A 15457-nucleotide genomic window follows, 5' to 3' on the forward strand; every position below is an offset into this window, starting at 1 on the left:
TATTTCTTTTGTTTCTTACACAGATGCTGCATATGATTTACCTTGCTCTGGTGCAGACCAGTTGCTAGAACATGCTGAGGGACAGACTGTGGCATGCAACGGGCATTGCAAATTCCCCTTTTCATCCAGAGCCTTTTTGAGTTTCAAGTTTGACCATAACGCTATAATGAAAATCTTGGACCTTTGATAGCAGCAGATGTGTGTGGAAGTTCCAAGAGCAGAGACCTGTTGCATTTGAGTGGGTGTCTCTCTGAGCCTTACCTTTCTCAGGTGTTTTAAAGAAATGCAGGGAGGCAGTGATATTTCTGAAGAGATTGTGGAGAAGAGAGAGTAGAAAGAAACATGAGTTTGGACTGTAAATGCAGTTTTATAACTTTTATACAGATGTACCTTTTCAGTGTTTCGCTAATGAATTTAAGTCGCTTTTTATGAGGGCACTTTTTTTCCCTGTGATTGTGGTTTTTATATTCTGATCAAGAAAATAATGTTTGAGTTATCAAGTTAATGGAAATGCTGTCCACTCTACCCATTTTAGTGATTGCAATAATGTTTCCTTATATTGAAATTTTAAAAGAAACAATACATAATTTATTAAGTGAACGCAAGAGCTGAAATGTCACAGAAGTCAAGATTGCAGGTCAACTTCTTTGGTGGCATTTCACATATTTTCTTTGCTTCTATCTACTTAGGATTTCTAATTCTCTTCTGCTTGAAGTTTTGTTGAAAGGTCATTATTTAGAGCCAGCATCTGCTATATAATGTTCATATTCAAAATGAACTCCTAGCACTTCATTAAAGGACAAAATCCTCAGCCCCTAGAGGGACTGAGTTGGGTGGGTGGGGAGTTGCTGCTCTAATCCTGCGTGTGCTGCAGGCAGGCAGGGCCTGTGCGACTGCTGGAGAGAGGGCAGCAGAGAACATGGAGCCTGGCGCGCAGCCGCCTCGCTATGTCTCCACCTCCTCACCATCCTGCCGCCAGCTCTTTAGTGTTTGTTATACAATGACTCTGTTCTTGTGAAGACATAGTCTATGTTACGGTTGTGTAAATATGAATGGAATATTGACATTATTAGATTTTACATTGCATCTCAGTGTTCATCTGTGGAAACTGATGTTATATTCAGTTCCAATTTGCAGTAGTAGCAGAGACTGACTTGCTTTTATTAGCATGCTGAAACCCCTGGATGATGAAGCTAGAATGGAGGGGTGCAGTTTACCCAAGTACAAGTAACACATCTCTGTAGGGGGGGATCGGAACATGAAAGTAACCTGCATACCTCACCCCTAGGAATGCATTTTGCTCTTTCAGGATGCTTAAATCCAAATAAGGATGGCAGTGCCCATTTTAAGAAGGATTTCAGCTATAATTGAGGACAATCACCAGGGCTTTAAGTGGGCTTTAGAGTTTGGGCTGCTTCTGACCTCAGTTGAAGGTGCTTCCTTTGTGGGGGTGGGGGTGATGTGAGCATATGCGTGTGTGTGCATCTGTCATGTGGGTTTTAAAAATCATTTTTTTACATGTGGTATCCACAAAATATTATCTCTGCTTGTAAATTTTATTGTAGAAATCTTTATTCTGTGTAGATAGCCTATTTAATAGGGGTTCTTTTTAACCCATAGGACTTCCAAAAGAAATGCTATTTTAAGGAATTCACTTGTTATTACTTTGCTTTTAGCTTTTACATGGCTTGATTTTAAAGGAGAAATTCTATTTATTGATGAAAGTGTCACCCTCTTGGTGCTAAGCAGGAGAATTCACAATTGCAGTTGTGTTTAGAGTTAGGTTATTTATAATCCTGCATCTTTAAATGTGACAAATTTGTGACTCCTTTTGTGACTTTTAAAAGAATGCATTTTATATGATTGTGTTAGGAAGTTCTTATTCTTCTTTCCAGAAGTACAGCTGCTTTGCTTGGGTCTCCTTGAGCCATATTTATAGTTGGTCCCAGCATTCCAGATTGTTAAATTGTTTAGGGAGTGAAAATTTTGTTTGCCTGACAGGTAAATCATTTTCACTCGTTTACTGTCATCTGGAAACCATTTAATTTTTAGTGATTTTTAATGTTTTTTTCTTTTTAAGTGAGTATATACTATGGCCAGTCTTTCTGGTGCCTAGAGTTGGATTTTCAGCTCTCAATACTAAAGCGAAAGAGATTAGCGTTCGTTGTCAGAAGTGTGTCTTCTAATAGTGTTGAGCCTTTTAAGAACCAACAAGCTCTTTTCAGTTTCGCTGAGTTAACCATAGTTCAGTGTTGCTGCTGCTGTGCTGCTTCACGTAATGCACTGGGGAACAAAGTGGAGGGTAGTGTGGGGTGGGGTTTTGATAACTTGCCGCTTTTAGTTGTCTTGAGATAAAAAAAGTTAAAAAGATGTGAGTAAAGTTTATGTGTGTGATGTGACTGAACTATGCAGAAAATGTGTAAGTTGGGTGTATCTGCTTTATGTACACCTGCTCTCCTTGTTCCCTCAAACCTGTGTTTTAGCTTCTCAGTGCTCAGGTTTCCTTGAGAAAGGCCATGATGAGCACAAGACTGAATTTCTCCATTGAGAAATTTCGCATGGTTTGAAGAAAACAAGTGATAAGGAAGTGCGCTGAATATGCAATAATTTACTTCTGTGTGCTGCTTTTTAAGCCAGATGAGAAGAGTAGTTTTGTTGGCTTCATTATGTTTATGTGTTTGAGAGAGGTCTTTTAATCCACTTTTAAAATGATCTATGTTTCAGCCTTGTGTGTTCCAAGGTTCAGTGCACTGTGAATCTTTTATTTTTAAAAATAATGTAGGTGCTTTGATATATAACTGTAATGGTTCATAATATGTTAAATCATTTGTTTTTATACTTACCCGTTGCAATCCAGAAGATTAGGGGTATGGTTTACATGCTTTCACAAGTTTTTATTAAGAAATTGCAAGTGAATGGGTTTAGGGTTTCAAATAGTGATGCTCTCTTGAGAAATGAGCATTTGAAGATGTCTGGGTACCTAATAAAACTTTTATGAGCATGGGTGAAATTTGATTGAAGATGTTTGCAAATTAAATTTGATATTCACGCTCATGTTAAGGCAAGTCTCTGCTGTCAGAGAATCTGTAGTCACTGCTTGCTGCTTTGAGCTTTGAATATCCTTATTTTTCTAGTAACTATCAGTACAGATGATGAAGATACATAGCAAAATTTAGCAAAATAAATTCTATGCTAAAAGATTGGGTTGGTACTTTGTCTTTTAGTAATTTGTTCAGTAGTCCTCCCTTATCCACGGTTTTGCTTTCTGTGGTTTTAGTTGCCCACAAGCAACTGTGGTCTGAAAATAAAAAAATGGAAAATTCTAGAAGTAACCCATAAGTTTTAAATTGTGTGCTGTCCTGAGTTGCGTGATACAATCTCATGCTGTCCTGCTGCCTCCAGCCAGGGACTTGCGTCGTCATCCCTTTGTGCAGTGAATCCATGCTGCGGACACTGCTTGCCTGGTAGTCACTTAGCCTCCTGGGCTGTCAGGTCAACTGTCACAGTATCACAGTGCTTGTATTCAAGTGACCCTTATTTTAGTGAATAATGGCCCGAAAGCACAAGAGTAGAGATGCTCTCAACTTGGATATGCCAAAGAGAAGCTGTAAAGTGCTTCCTTTAAGTGAAAAGATATATGGGAAAAAGTATAGTGCATATAGGGTTAGGTACTATCCGTGGTTTCAGGCTTCCTCGGGGGTCTTAGAATGCATTTCCGTAGGTAAGTGGGGACTACTGTAATATCAAATAGAAAGGACTCCAATCTAAGTAAATAGCGTCCTTCCACAGGGATTAAATTCTTCTATAAAACAACATATTATGGTGATCTTTAGAAATGTTCAAGTCTGAGTGCATGTGTGTATTAAAAACATTTCATTATTTATTCTCATTTAACTTTTTTTTTTAATCTTCAGTAGTTAACAGTAAGGAACAAGTCAGTTATAAAAGTTAGCCAAGTTATTTTTCTTATTACTGATACCGTCTCTTGGCTTTTTATATTTTTTGTACCATTGGACTTCCCTCTGCCTGCTCAGAGATTTTTTTTTTTGAGATTTTGTTTTGATTGCCATATATTGTCTCATTTATTCTCTGAGGAAGTATTTTCTTTGCATATTAATCAGAGTTACATGATCAGATTCATTACCATTTTTCTGATTGAAGAAAAATAAATGTTACCTAGTAATTTTGACTTGGATTATTTTTTAGCCTGGGGAAGGAGTCATGTATTGCTGTAAACTTTAGATTAATGATAAGCAAGTCAAACTTATTTTGTCTGAAGGTATCAATATCCTTTCAGTACCTGTGTGTAAGTAAACAGGTGTTAGTATAACAACAGCTTTGATAAACTTGTTCCTGATAGCTTGGTAAAGCCAAGCTAGAGTTCCCCATTTTGTATTCTGTCTTAAGACTTTAAAGTGCATTTGTATAGTTGCCAAAAATTCTAAAAGTGAGATTATGATGGGCTTTCTCAGCATCCTTTTCCCTAGGATTGAGTTAGTCTTGAAATTTGTACTCCTGTGTCCTAAGGATGGCAGATTGAAGATGGCCAAGAAAGACTTTGTCCATGCTCTCAAAGTAGAGTTTTGGATTGCAGTTTCAAAAAAAAAATTGAGAGGTTATTATTTTAGAACAAAAGTGCCCTGGAGAAGATAGGTATAGTTAATGGACAAAAAGAGCGAAGGAAGAAATTATAGAAGATAAATCAGTTTTGAGTGCTGTTTGACATACTAATCTAGAAATGGGAATATTGCCTAGCTCAAGCAGAGTCTTAATATTACATGGCCATTATCAAGTGTTTTCTAACTCTGGATAAAGTTGTATTTCCTGAGTACGGTTGCCAAGCAATCCAGTAAATCTGAAGTAAAATTTCTCACTTTAAAGTTCAGTATTTGGCAGTCTGGTCCTTCCTTTGCTGATACTTTGCAACTCTAGCCATACTGAAATGCACTGCTTTTTAACAGGGACATAACCGAGAGCACACAGCCATAGTCACTTCACATGATAGCTATATATTTGTCCTGAATCACCATTGATGATGCTAGTTGCCTTGTGACAAACAACATTTACTCTTGAAATAGTAGAGTGTGTGTGTGTGTGTGTGTATATAGCTAGGGAAAATAGTAAAGCTACCTCTCATGCATGGAAGTAGACTTGAGGGGCTGGCTTCCATAAGCTTAGTTGCTCAGAGTTTAACATAAAGTATAAAGACGTATAAAAGAAACTATAATAAAGTATGGAAGTCTTGTTATCTTGAGACATGTACATAATATTTAATCTGGGTTCCTAGGTTAATGAAATAACCAGTTTAAGACATTCCATTTGTCTTGGCTCTTCTGTGTTTAGCAGAGGAGATGATCTAGCTATGGTAGCAGATTGAAAACAAAATTTAAGAGGAACTAACCTTGCCTGACCAGACGGTGGCGCAGTGGATAGTGCATCGGACTGGGACACAGATGATCCAGGTTTGAAACCCTGAGGTCACTGGCTTGAGCGTGGGCTCATCTGGCTGAAGTATGGGTTTACCAGCTTGAGTGTGGGGTCACTGGCTTGAGCAAGCGGTCACTCGCTCTTCTGTAGCGCCCCCAATCAAGGCACATATGAGAAAGTAGTCAATGAACAACTAAAGTGCCACAACGAAGAATTGATGCTTCTCATCTCTCCCTTCCTGTCTGTCCCCATCTGTCCCTCTCGTTCTCTCTGTCACAAAAAAATAAATAAATAAAAGGAACTAACATTAACAGGGTGCTTGCATTAACTGTGTAGTGTTGGTCAAGGGTGCTCTGGAGAAGGGGATGCAATACAGGAATCAGTTGCCTTTGTAACTGTCCACACAGACTGTCTTCTGAGTAGACTTTAGTCCTTTTTGTCCAGTGGTGGAAGAATAAAGCGCTGAACATATAAAGTGGTACCTTGACACATAAGTTTAATAAACTTTAATTCATTTCATGGCTGAGCTCATGACTCAATTTACTAGTGTGTCAAATCAAATTTCTCTCATTTCAATTAGTGGGAATGTAATTAATCTGTTCCAGCCCCTAAAAACCACACGAATTTGTTTTATATGCTTTTAAATAAGCAAATGTACTTTATAAATAACAAATACATATATACATAATACGAGAGAATGTAAAGAAATACACTGGTTTATGAAGTGTATTTACCTTCAAGGTCAGGCAAAGGGGAAGGAGACTGGCTGGTTTTCATTTCCTGCGCTATCACTTAACATAACTTACTCTCTACACCAGGGGTCTCAAACTCAACTCAGCATGTGGGCCGCAGAGCAAGATCACAGCCGTTCGGTGGGCCGCACTAGGTCTACAAAAGGCAACTGTTACACAACACTTTGCTCACTGCAGTTGAAAACAAAAAAAAATCAGTACAACAAGCACAATCGTACATGCAGTTTACTCACTGTCACAAGGCGACCAGAAACTGGAGTTTGCATCACAACTGCTGTTAACTAGCTAAGCCCTTAAGAAGGTTTCTGTCCACTCAGCTGAGTGCGTTTGGCAGACACCAGACCGTCGAAGTTAGGCCTGAAGTTGTGTGTAGTTGCAAGTCGCAAAGTTGCTTTCAGATGTTCGTCAGTCAGTCTCAATCGCAATGCTGTTTTGTTGATCTTCATTGTAGAGAAGAATTGTTCACAAACGTATGTACTGCCAAACATCGCCAGAATTCTAGCAGCTCTGCAGACTAATATTGGAAACTTTTCTCTCGGAACGGACTTGTAGAAATCTGGAACGCCAACATCAGCGTACTTCTGTTTTAGAATAGTGTCACACTGCAAGTCCAGTAGTGCCATCTGGACTTCTTCTGGAACGCTCTGCACATCAACTACGAATGGAGTGGCAAAAAGTGCAAAATGCGGTTCCAGAGCCGTGAGTTCCTGAAAGTGATGTTCAAAATCATCTCGTAATCTGGTCAACATATCTGCATAGTCTTTCAGGTGTTGTAAATTGACAGCACCTAACGACTTTAGAGCAGAGAAATGAGCCATGTTGCCACCTGTCAGCTGGCTTGCCCACAAGGTGAGCTTGCATCTGAACGACTTGATGCGGTCAAACATCACAGTAATCAACTGCTTTGAGCCCTGCAGTTCTGAATTCAGTGCATTGAAGTGTTGTATGACATCTGTCAGAAAAGCTAGATCCGATAGAAATGTTGGCTCACACAGCTCAGGAATGTCTCTCTTTCATTGCCATGAACAATGCTATTTCCCGCCTCAGAGCAAAAAATCTCTGCAGCACTTTGCCATGACTCAACCATCTGACTTCAGTATGATATAGCAACTCTCCGTACTCCGCCTCTAAACCGGCTAGAAATGACACAAACTGCCTGTGGTTGAGACCCCTTGCACGTATGAAGTTTACTGTCTTCACAACATCCATGACTTCTTTCAGTTGTATATTTTTGGCACAGAGTGCTTCCTGGTGCAAAATGCAGTGTATGGCTGCAAAAGGTCCGCTTAAACTGAGCCGATTCCGTTTGTCCTTCAACAATCCGACAACACCAGCCTTCTGTGAACACATTGCTGGAGCACCATCTGTGGCCACTGAAACGAGTTTGTCCCATGGTAGTCCACATTTGTCAATACAAGCTTCCAGTTCTTGAAAAATATCCTGACCGTTCGTCATTCCTGTCATCGGTAGCATGTCCAATAACTCTTCAAAGATGTTGAAGTTTGTGTCGACCCCTCGGATGAATACGGCACAATACGCGGTATCTGTTACACCAGTGGACTCGTCCAGTGCAATGGAATACACTTCAGAATTCTTCGCAGCTGCAATCAGTTGCTGTTCGCAGCTGCAATCAGTTGCTGTTGTACATCGTTGGCTGACTCCGTGATCCTGCTGGCAACTGTGTTTGCAGACAAACTTACACCTTCGAAGAGCATCTTTTTCTCAGGACAAATAATTTCACACGCCTTTATCATACATTCTTTTACAAACTGGCCTTCAGTGAATGGTCGTGACGCCTTTGCTATCATCTCGCTAACAACAAAGCTTGCCTTCATGGAATCTTCACTTGCTGTGTTAACACGTTTAAAAAAGTTTCTTTGGTTGGTGAACGATGCCTTCAAGTGACGGACTTTTTCCTCGCGAATTGTGCCAGTCAGTGCAGCAAACTGTTGTCCATGCAGCGTGTCATAATGTCTACGCACGTTGTACTCCTTGGGCACAGAGATGCATTGCAGACAAATCAGACAGTTGATTTTGTCGCCTACTTGCGTAACAAAATATAAATTTTCCCACTTATCCTGAAACAGTCGTTTTTCATCTGCAATCTTTCGCTTTTTAGAACACGACGACGACATTATTAAACATGGGGTGGACAGGACCAAAGAAAAATAGACCAGGCCATTTACGGCAACAAACCGCACTCAGCTGCAGCAGCTGCTTTCAGGCATAGCTAGCTTTGCTTTGTCTCATTCCAGAGCAAAGCTATAAATAGGCTATCCGCTATGGCCAGGATTTGGGCGGGGCATCCACGGGAAAGCACCATAGAAGTAAGTAAGACGAATAATACAGTTTATTATCTAGCTAGGAAATGAAAAATACAAGTAGGCCCCTAGGCTTACTTAATTTTATGCAAAATATTTTGAACTTCATGGATTAGTCTGCGGGCCGCACGGCCCGCGGGCTGGGAGTTTGAGACCCCTGCTCTACACACTTAATGCTACATTTAATTGCAAATTTTAACTTACACACTACATGTGATATGTAACTATTGCTAAACTCAATGCTATATTGTTGCTTTGCTTAATCATTGTATGGCTTCCTTCTCCTTCCCCTTCTTCTCTGCTCTTCAAAACTTTTTGGCACGAAAACCCCTCCTCCAGCAAAACTAGCATAACAATGGCCCTTCCCAAGCAGGAAGGTAATTAGCAATTTCACAGACAGCTGCCCAGCGCCATTTTTTTTTTAATAATTTTATTTTTTTTAATGGGGTGACATCAATAAGTCAGGATACATATATTCAAAGATAACAAGTCCAGGTTATCTTGTTCAATTATGTTGCATACCCATCACCCAAAGTCAGATTGTCCTCTGTCACCTTCTATCTTGTTTTCTTTGTGCCCTTCCCCCTCCCCCTTTCCCCCCTCCTCTCCGTAACTAACACACTCTTATCAATGTCTCTTAGTTTCACTTTTATGTCCCACCTACGTATGGAATAATGCAGTTCCTGGTTTTTTCTGATTTACTTATTTCGCTTTGTATCATGTTATCAAGATCCCACCATTTTGCTGTAAATGTTCCGATGTCATCATTTCTTATGGCTGAGTAGTAGTCCATAGTGTATATGTGCCACATCTTCTTTATCCAGTCATCTATTGACGGGCTTTTTGGTTGTTTCCATGTCCTGGCCACTGTGAACAATGCTGCAATAAACATGAGGCTGCATGTGTCTTTACGTATCAATGTTTCTGAGTTTTTGGGGTATATACCCAGTAGAGGGATTGCCCAGCGCCATTTTTAACAATAAAAGTAAGCAAACTCAGAAAATACAAATTTTACAAACTCATTTGCCCAATAGTCATTTTCATTGACTTTTGGCTTTTTCTCCACACTTTACTCGCTTTCACTTAGAGGCCGTTTCAACAGAAACCTTTCCGTGGAAGTTTGTTTGTTCCTCCCTTTCACGACGTTCGGCAGGCCATCTAGTGGAGGGTTGCGGAAGCTCGTGATTCAAATATCCTCTTGTGACTTAAAGCAAAAAATCCTGTGAGTGACTGCTTGTCTCTTAAATTGCTCGTGATTTAAAGAGCTCGTGTGTCAAGGCACCACTGTGTTTGCTGCTTTTATGGTAGGAAGATTTCTTGTAGGTGCATGGGTGTTGTTTTAGTTATTGGCTTCTGTCTTTTGTACCATTTGAAGACCTATTTCTTAATCCGTTTTATTGATGTGACTAGCCAGGAAGAGGCCGTTGAGTTCCTCTCCCTGCTCCCTTGCCATCCTTGTCCCTTTTGTAGAACTTTTTTTTCCTTTTTATTTGTGTTGAATACTTATGTCTTATCTGCCATTGTGGGAATTTGGAAGCAGCTATCATATCTTGCCCTCCAGAGTTGATCTCTCTGTGACCCTTGGGCTATAAGCACATTGGAGGGCTGTACACCTGTGCTATTTTGAAATTGTCAATATATGTAACTGTCAAATTGGGTTGGGAACAAAGAAGACTGAGTTTGTAGAGTGAAATGGGCAATGTTCTGCTGGTCCTCAATCTTTGAGATCTTAGTTAATGTTCTTAGGCTGTGGACTTTTAAAGGTAGAATGTGACAGTTTAACCTGTTTTTAATTCAGTGAATCTGAGGTTCTAAAGCAATCTATAGCTACAAACTGGTGTAAAACATTTGGGGCACAATTCTACATGGTTAGTCATTTCTCAAGGCTTTAAGTATATAGTTAGCTAGTTCTTTGTAAAAGGATATCTTGGTTATGCTTTGTGATATTTAGGAATAGACTGGATGGCAGCAAAGTAAAGGTGTTCAATGGCAAATGAAACAGACAGCAATAACTATTCCTTAGCAGTTTGGTTGGCTAGTTGTGCTGGTAGTTTCAGAACAAATGAGTAGCCGTGGACTTGCACTCTTCATGTACTTGACGTTTGATACGCACTGACACACAAGCACAGGGACATCTGCGAGGTGCACCCGCTGTGGTCCTGGAGCACTACTGTCTGTGCTTTCCATTTCAGGTTTGTGTTTGGGTCCTGCAGAAGTACACTGCTCACAAAAATTAGGGGATATTTCAAAATGAATATGAAGCAAAAAAAAAAAAAGCATTTGATTTTTTTTTTATTAAACAAGAACATCAGAAAAAAAAGCCAAAGAAAGTTGTTTGATTATCCCTTTGAGCAGTGAGTTTTTTTCATGCTCAGTGACCCCCAAGAGTGAGGTGGGTTTTTTTTCCCCAAAAAACGAAATTAGTTCCAGTTATATTAGCTTAATATCATGTTTGTTTGATAACCAATTTATGGAAACAAGAACATACATTTGCCTTTTTTTAATGTTGCCTTACACATTTTTAAAATAAAAATTTTTTGTTATGCAATTCTCGCCTACCTCCCATCTGTAAATAAAAAAATATTGTTATTAGCAGAATCTCAAATATGTACTCGTATCTGATGATAATTCTTAGGACAATGTATAGGTATTTTTATTTATCCCTTACATTTAAAATTTTTTCAAACTGGTATTCCTTAAAACATGGATGCAGGCAAAATGGTTTGTTACATTCAATGCACATCACCCTTGTGTCTCTCTGGTTACGCTCCCTTGTACTATCCTGACATATGAAGCATTTTCCTGGTGGCTTATCCTTTGAGGCTGTTGCAGGGACTGGCTTTGGGAAGTGATGGCAATGTCAATTTTATGAAAAAAGTTTTATATACCATTTCATGGTTTTTCTTACATTTCCTGTGAAACGTATTTGCATATCAGCCTTGTCAATCAAACCCATATTCTCATTATGCCTAACCACACTTAGTGACGTGGTAATGCTTTGCCCAGTAGTGTAATCACTTTTGCCAGTTTCAATCATCAAGTCCTCATGAACTGAAGTTAGCATGTTGACCTCTTTCTTGTCACGCCATCTTTGAGCTAACATGATTGTAGTATGTCTTGAAAACTCAGGCCTTCCCTTTTGGTTTTTTCTAATGGTACCCCAAGCACCAGTTCCATTTTCATGTAAATATTCAAACAAATTAGGACTTGTATAACCATTGTCAAGGTAGACATTATGGTTTTTTCCTGTGTAAGAAGTAATGTCTTCAACATAGACCCTGAGATTCCAACATTATTTTCATCATACTCAATCTCAGTTTCCTTCCCTGTATAAACTCTGTGGTCAAATACAAATCCTGTTTCACAGACACAAAGAATGAACATCTTTATCCCAAATCTAGGCCATTTAGATGGAATAAACTGTTTTCATTGAAGGCGCCCTTTCCAAGCCACTATGCTTTCATAGAGGCACAAGTTTCTAAATGGATAAAGAATGGACTGATATATATTGTTCTGAAGTGGTCTACCACAGCCCTAATTTTATACAGTCTATCACCTTGGGGTTAAATATTGTTACCACAAAAGTGCAACGGTCGTAGCGTCAGCTGAAAACTATCCAATGACATAATTTTTCCAAAGATTGGCATTTCAATCAAAGAATTTTTTGACCAGTAGTCCTTCAGTCTGTTCTTTTTTATGTGCCCCATCAACATAACGAGCTAGAAAAACATACAAATCTTCTACAGTAATTCCTTTCCACTTGTGTAACTTTGATTTTTCTTTTACTTATGTATTTTCAAGAATAAATTCGTGATAATTATTCATTTCAATCGCAATTTTGCTCAGAAAACTTTTGTCAACAAATTGAAATTTTCAGTCTGTTGTTGTCATCAGCATCATCCAATTTCTGAGAGAAACTATCGAAAATACCTGAATTTGAATTATCAAAGGAGAAATTGTTGGAAGAAACTTTCCTGCAGACATCCACTTTCTCAAAACAGGTGGTTTATCTAGTGTCAAGCAAGGCCTTTTTGCTGTGTTGCTGGCTCAGGATCAGAAGAACTTTCATCAGATAGTCGATTATTTCATTGAAATTACTATCACTGCAAGGTGAATCTTCATCATTAGACTGCATTTGTCAAGACACTATGAATATCTTCCAGAGCTAGCCTTCCTGCCTGATGATGATGTGACATCTTTCCTGGGGAAGAGCTGAAAATTTTAGATGAATGAATGATGTATATGTTGAGGAAAAAGCAAAAAATTATAAAAATAATTGTACCATGTAAGATCCTGAATATTGTGGTATTAGAACAATAACAACATAAAATGACAAAAACCAGCTGTGAGTGCAATAAATCCTGTCAACAGAACTATGGCAGCTACATATGGTATGCATGTCCTCAAGGCCGAATGGAACAGGTGGTAGCCCTCTTCAGAGATACTTTACAGTGATAATCGGGCTCACCAGCCCCCAGGATAGATGGCAACGCAAGCTACAGTGCTTCTGAAAGGGAGGCGTGCATGCACGCCTTTACTGCTCCAGCTTGGTTTAAAGGCGTACATGAACGTTTGAAATGAGATGCAAACTCAGTTATTGTGATTGAGTAGCAAGTGACATATTGGTGATGGTGAACAGAAGCATGTCAAATTGGACGAGAGTGCCACACATTGACTCTTCAGTAGTGTGTATGGTCTCCTAAGACTGCCAAAACAGAGTGATGAGGCCTGGATGGGATCAGATTGTCCAGCAGTTCTTGTGGGATCCTCAGCCACTCGTGCTCCAGGGCAACTTCCAGCTCAAGAAGTGTTATGGGAGCCATTGGATGGTTTCCCAGACGTCTTCCCAGTGCATCCCAAGCAATTTCAATGGGATTCAGATCTGGAGAACGTGAAGGCCAGTCCATGTGTTCAGTTCCTGCCTCCTGAAGCATGTTGATGAGATACACACGGTGGGGCCTTGCATTATCATCCGTGAAGTTTCCAGTTGCTCTAGCAGAGGGTTACCATTATAGAGTGTAGGACCTTATCTCGATATCTGACAGCCGTCAGCGATCCGTTTCTGATGACATGAAGTTGGTACGACTACCAACGCTGATGCCAGCCCACACCACGATTCCACCACCCCTGAAGGAGTCCCTTTCTTGCATGAAACATGGATTTTCCCGTGTTCCTCATTCATGCCAGATCAGGACACGATGATTATCAGGCTGCAGACTGAACTGTGACTCATCAGAGGACAGTTGACCACTCATCACGGGTCCAGTGATGATGCTCATCAGCCCACCTTCTATGGGTTCTATGGTGTTTAGCAGATAACAGAATGCATACCATTGGTCACCAGGCATGCACATAGTCCAACACATTGGAGCTGATTTTGTATGGTCTGGATGCATATCTACCATCTAGTGCAGTGGTTGGTAAACTCATTAGTCAACAGAGCCAAATATCAACAGTACAACGATTGAAATTTCTTTTGAGAGCCACATTTTTAAAACTATATAGGTAGGTACATTGTTATTAACTTAATTAGGGTACTCCTAAGCTGGCCTTTGTTAAAAACGTCCTCACTCTGATTGAGGTATGTTCGCTGAAGTCGACCCCTTCCACCTCTCCCATCCACACTCGTCTTGTATACTTGTTTCGTCTGTCTCCTTTCGTTCATCCTCTATGTCCACACCATCTCAACATACCTTTCTCAGTCCTTGACACTACATCTTCTTCACTCCACAATGCTCCCTAAAATTAACTTAATAAACTTTAAAGTCTTAACCTATAGGTACATTGAATAAAACTTGATATCATACTTAGTAATGATATTATTGATAAAATTAAATTGTAAGGTATCCATAAAATTAAATCATGACAGTGACTGACAAACACTAAGGTGAACAATGGCCTTGCATCTCCTTGGAAAGTTTGGGTAGTCAGGTTTGCATGTTGTTTTTAATTTTAGGCACGATTCCAGGTTCTCATCAATAAGACGACTTCTCAATTTACTCTTGATAAGATTCATGCTTGAAAATGATTGTTCGCATGAATATGTAGACCCGAATAAGGAAAAAACAGCAAATGCTAGTTTTTCCAGCTGATTATATGAGTCAGGAATACTACTATTCCAGGTGTTAAAAGTCAACATATCTTCCTTCTCCAGGTCTTTCAACTTGTGCTGTACACTAAGTTCACATTTGTTTTCCTCCTATATTTCTATATCAGCACAAAGACATTCAAATTTTGAGCTGCACAATTCTTTGTTTTTTAAATCCAATTGCATTTCAAAGTTGCCAATGTTAGTATTAAAGGGAGAAAAATTTGTTACAGTAGCATTGAGGTTTTGTTTTTTTTAACAAAGGCTAAGGTCGCTTTGCTATTTCCGAATTCCTGAAACCTGTTGATAAAAGCTTCCCTCATATTTAAAAGTGTTTTGAAATAGCAAACGTCAATATCAGAATTATTTTCTTGGCGATATTTCAACAGGCTTGGAAAGTGAAAGTTTCTCTCAAAATTTTGAGCAAAAAGATAATTTGTTTTCGAATGAAATAACTTCTAATATCAAAAAAATTGTGTTTCCTTTCCCCTATAGTTTACGATTAAGCTGATTTAAATGAGACGTAACGTCTACCATGAAATAAAATTTTTGGATCAACTGATCATTCGTTAGTTCTGGATAGTGAACACCCTTCTCAAGGAGAAATGCTGTAATTTCTGTTAATAAGGAAGTGAAACTTTTCAAAACGTTTCCTCTTTATAACCAACGTACCTTGTTATGCAGCAGAAGATCTGCGTACCCACTCTCCATTTCAACTAAAAATTCTTTAAATTGGTGATGATTAAGAGCTTTAGCTATAATGGAGTTGATAATCTTAATCACCAATTTCATAACTTTGCAAATTTCTTCTGGAAATGTTGCACACAGTACTTCTTGACGAATGATGCAATGGTAAGCATCTCGTGATT

The 15457-nt window shown here is 39.2% G+C and overlaps 2 protein-coding genes across 3 annotated transcripts in view; one reads left to right on the plus strand and one right to left on the minus strand.

Annotated features, from left to right (window-relative positions):
• Positions 1–188, plus strand: part of DCP2 (decapping mRNA 2) — a 54180-nt gene extending 53992 nt beyond the window's left edge. For both annotated transcript variants that reach the window (XM_066274070.1, XM_066274069.1), the window contains one exon: positions 24–188. In XM_066274070.1, coding sequence (XP_066130167.1) covers positions 24–187 — 164 coding nt within the window. In that variant the 3' untranslated portion in view covers position 188. The remainder of the gene's footprint in view (positions 1–23) is intronic.
• LOC136334176 (uncharacterized) overlaps positions 1–15457 on the minus strand; it is a 399355-nt gene that overhangs the window by 206155 nt on the left and 177743 nt on the right. The gene's annotated exons all lie outside the window — the stretch shown is intronic.

Source organism: Saccopteryx bilineata, chromosome 4 (assembly GCF_036850765.1).
Source record: "Saccopteryx bilineata isolate mSacBil1 chromosome 4, mSacBil1_pri_phased_curated, whole genome shotgun sequence".
In the NCBI taxonomy this organism is placed as follows: domain Eukaryota; kingdom Metazoa; phylum Chordata; class Mammalia; order Chiroptera; family Emballonuridae; genus Saccopteryx; species Saccopteryx bilineata.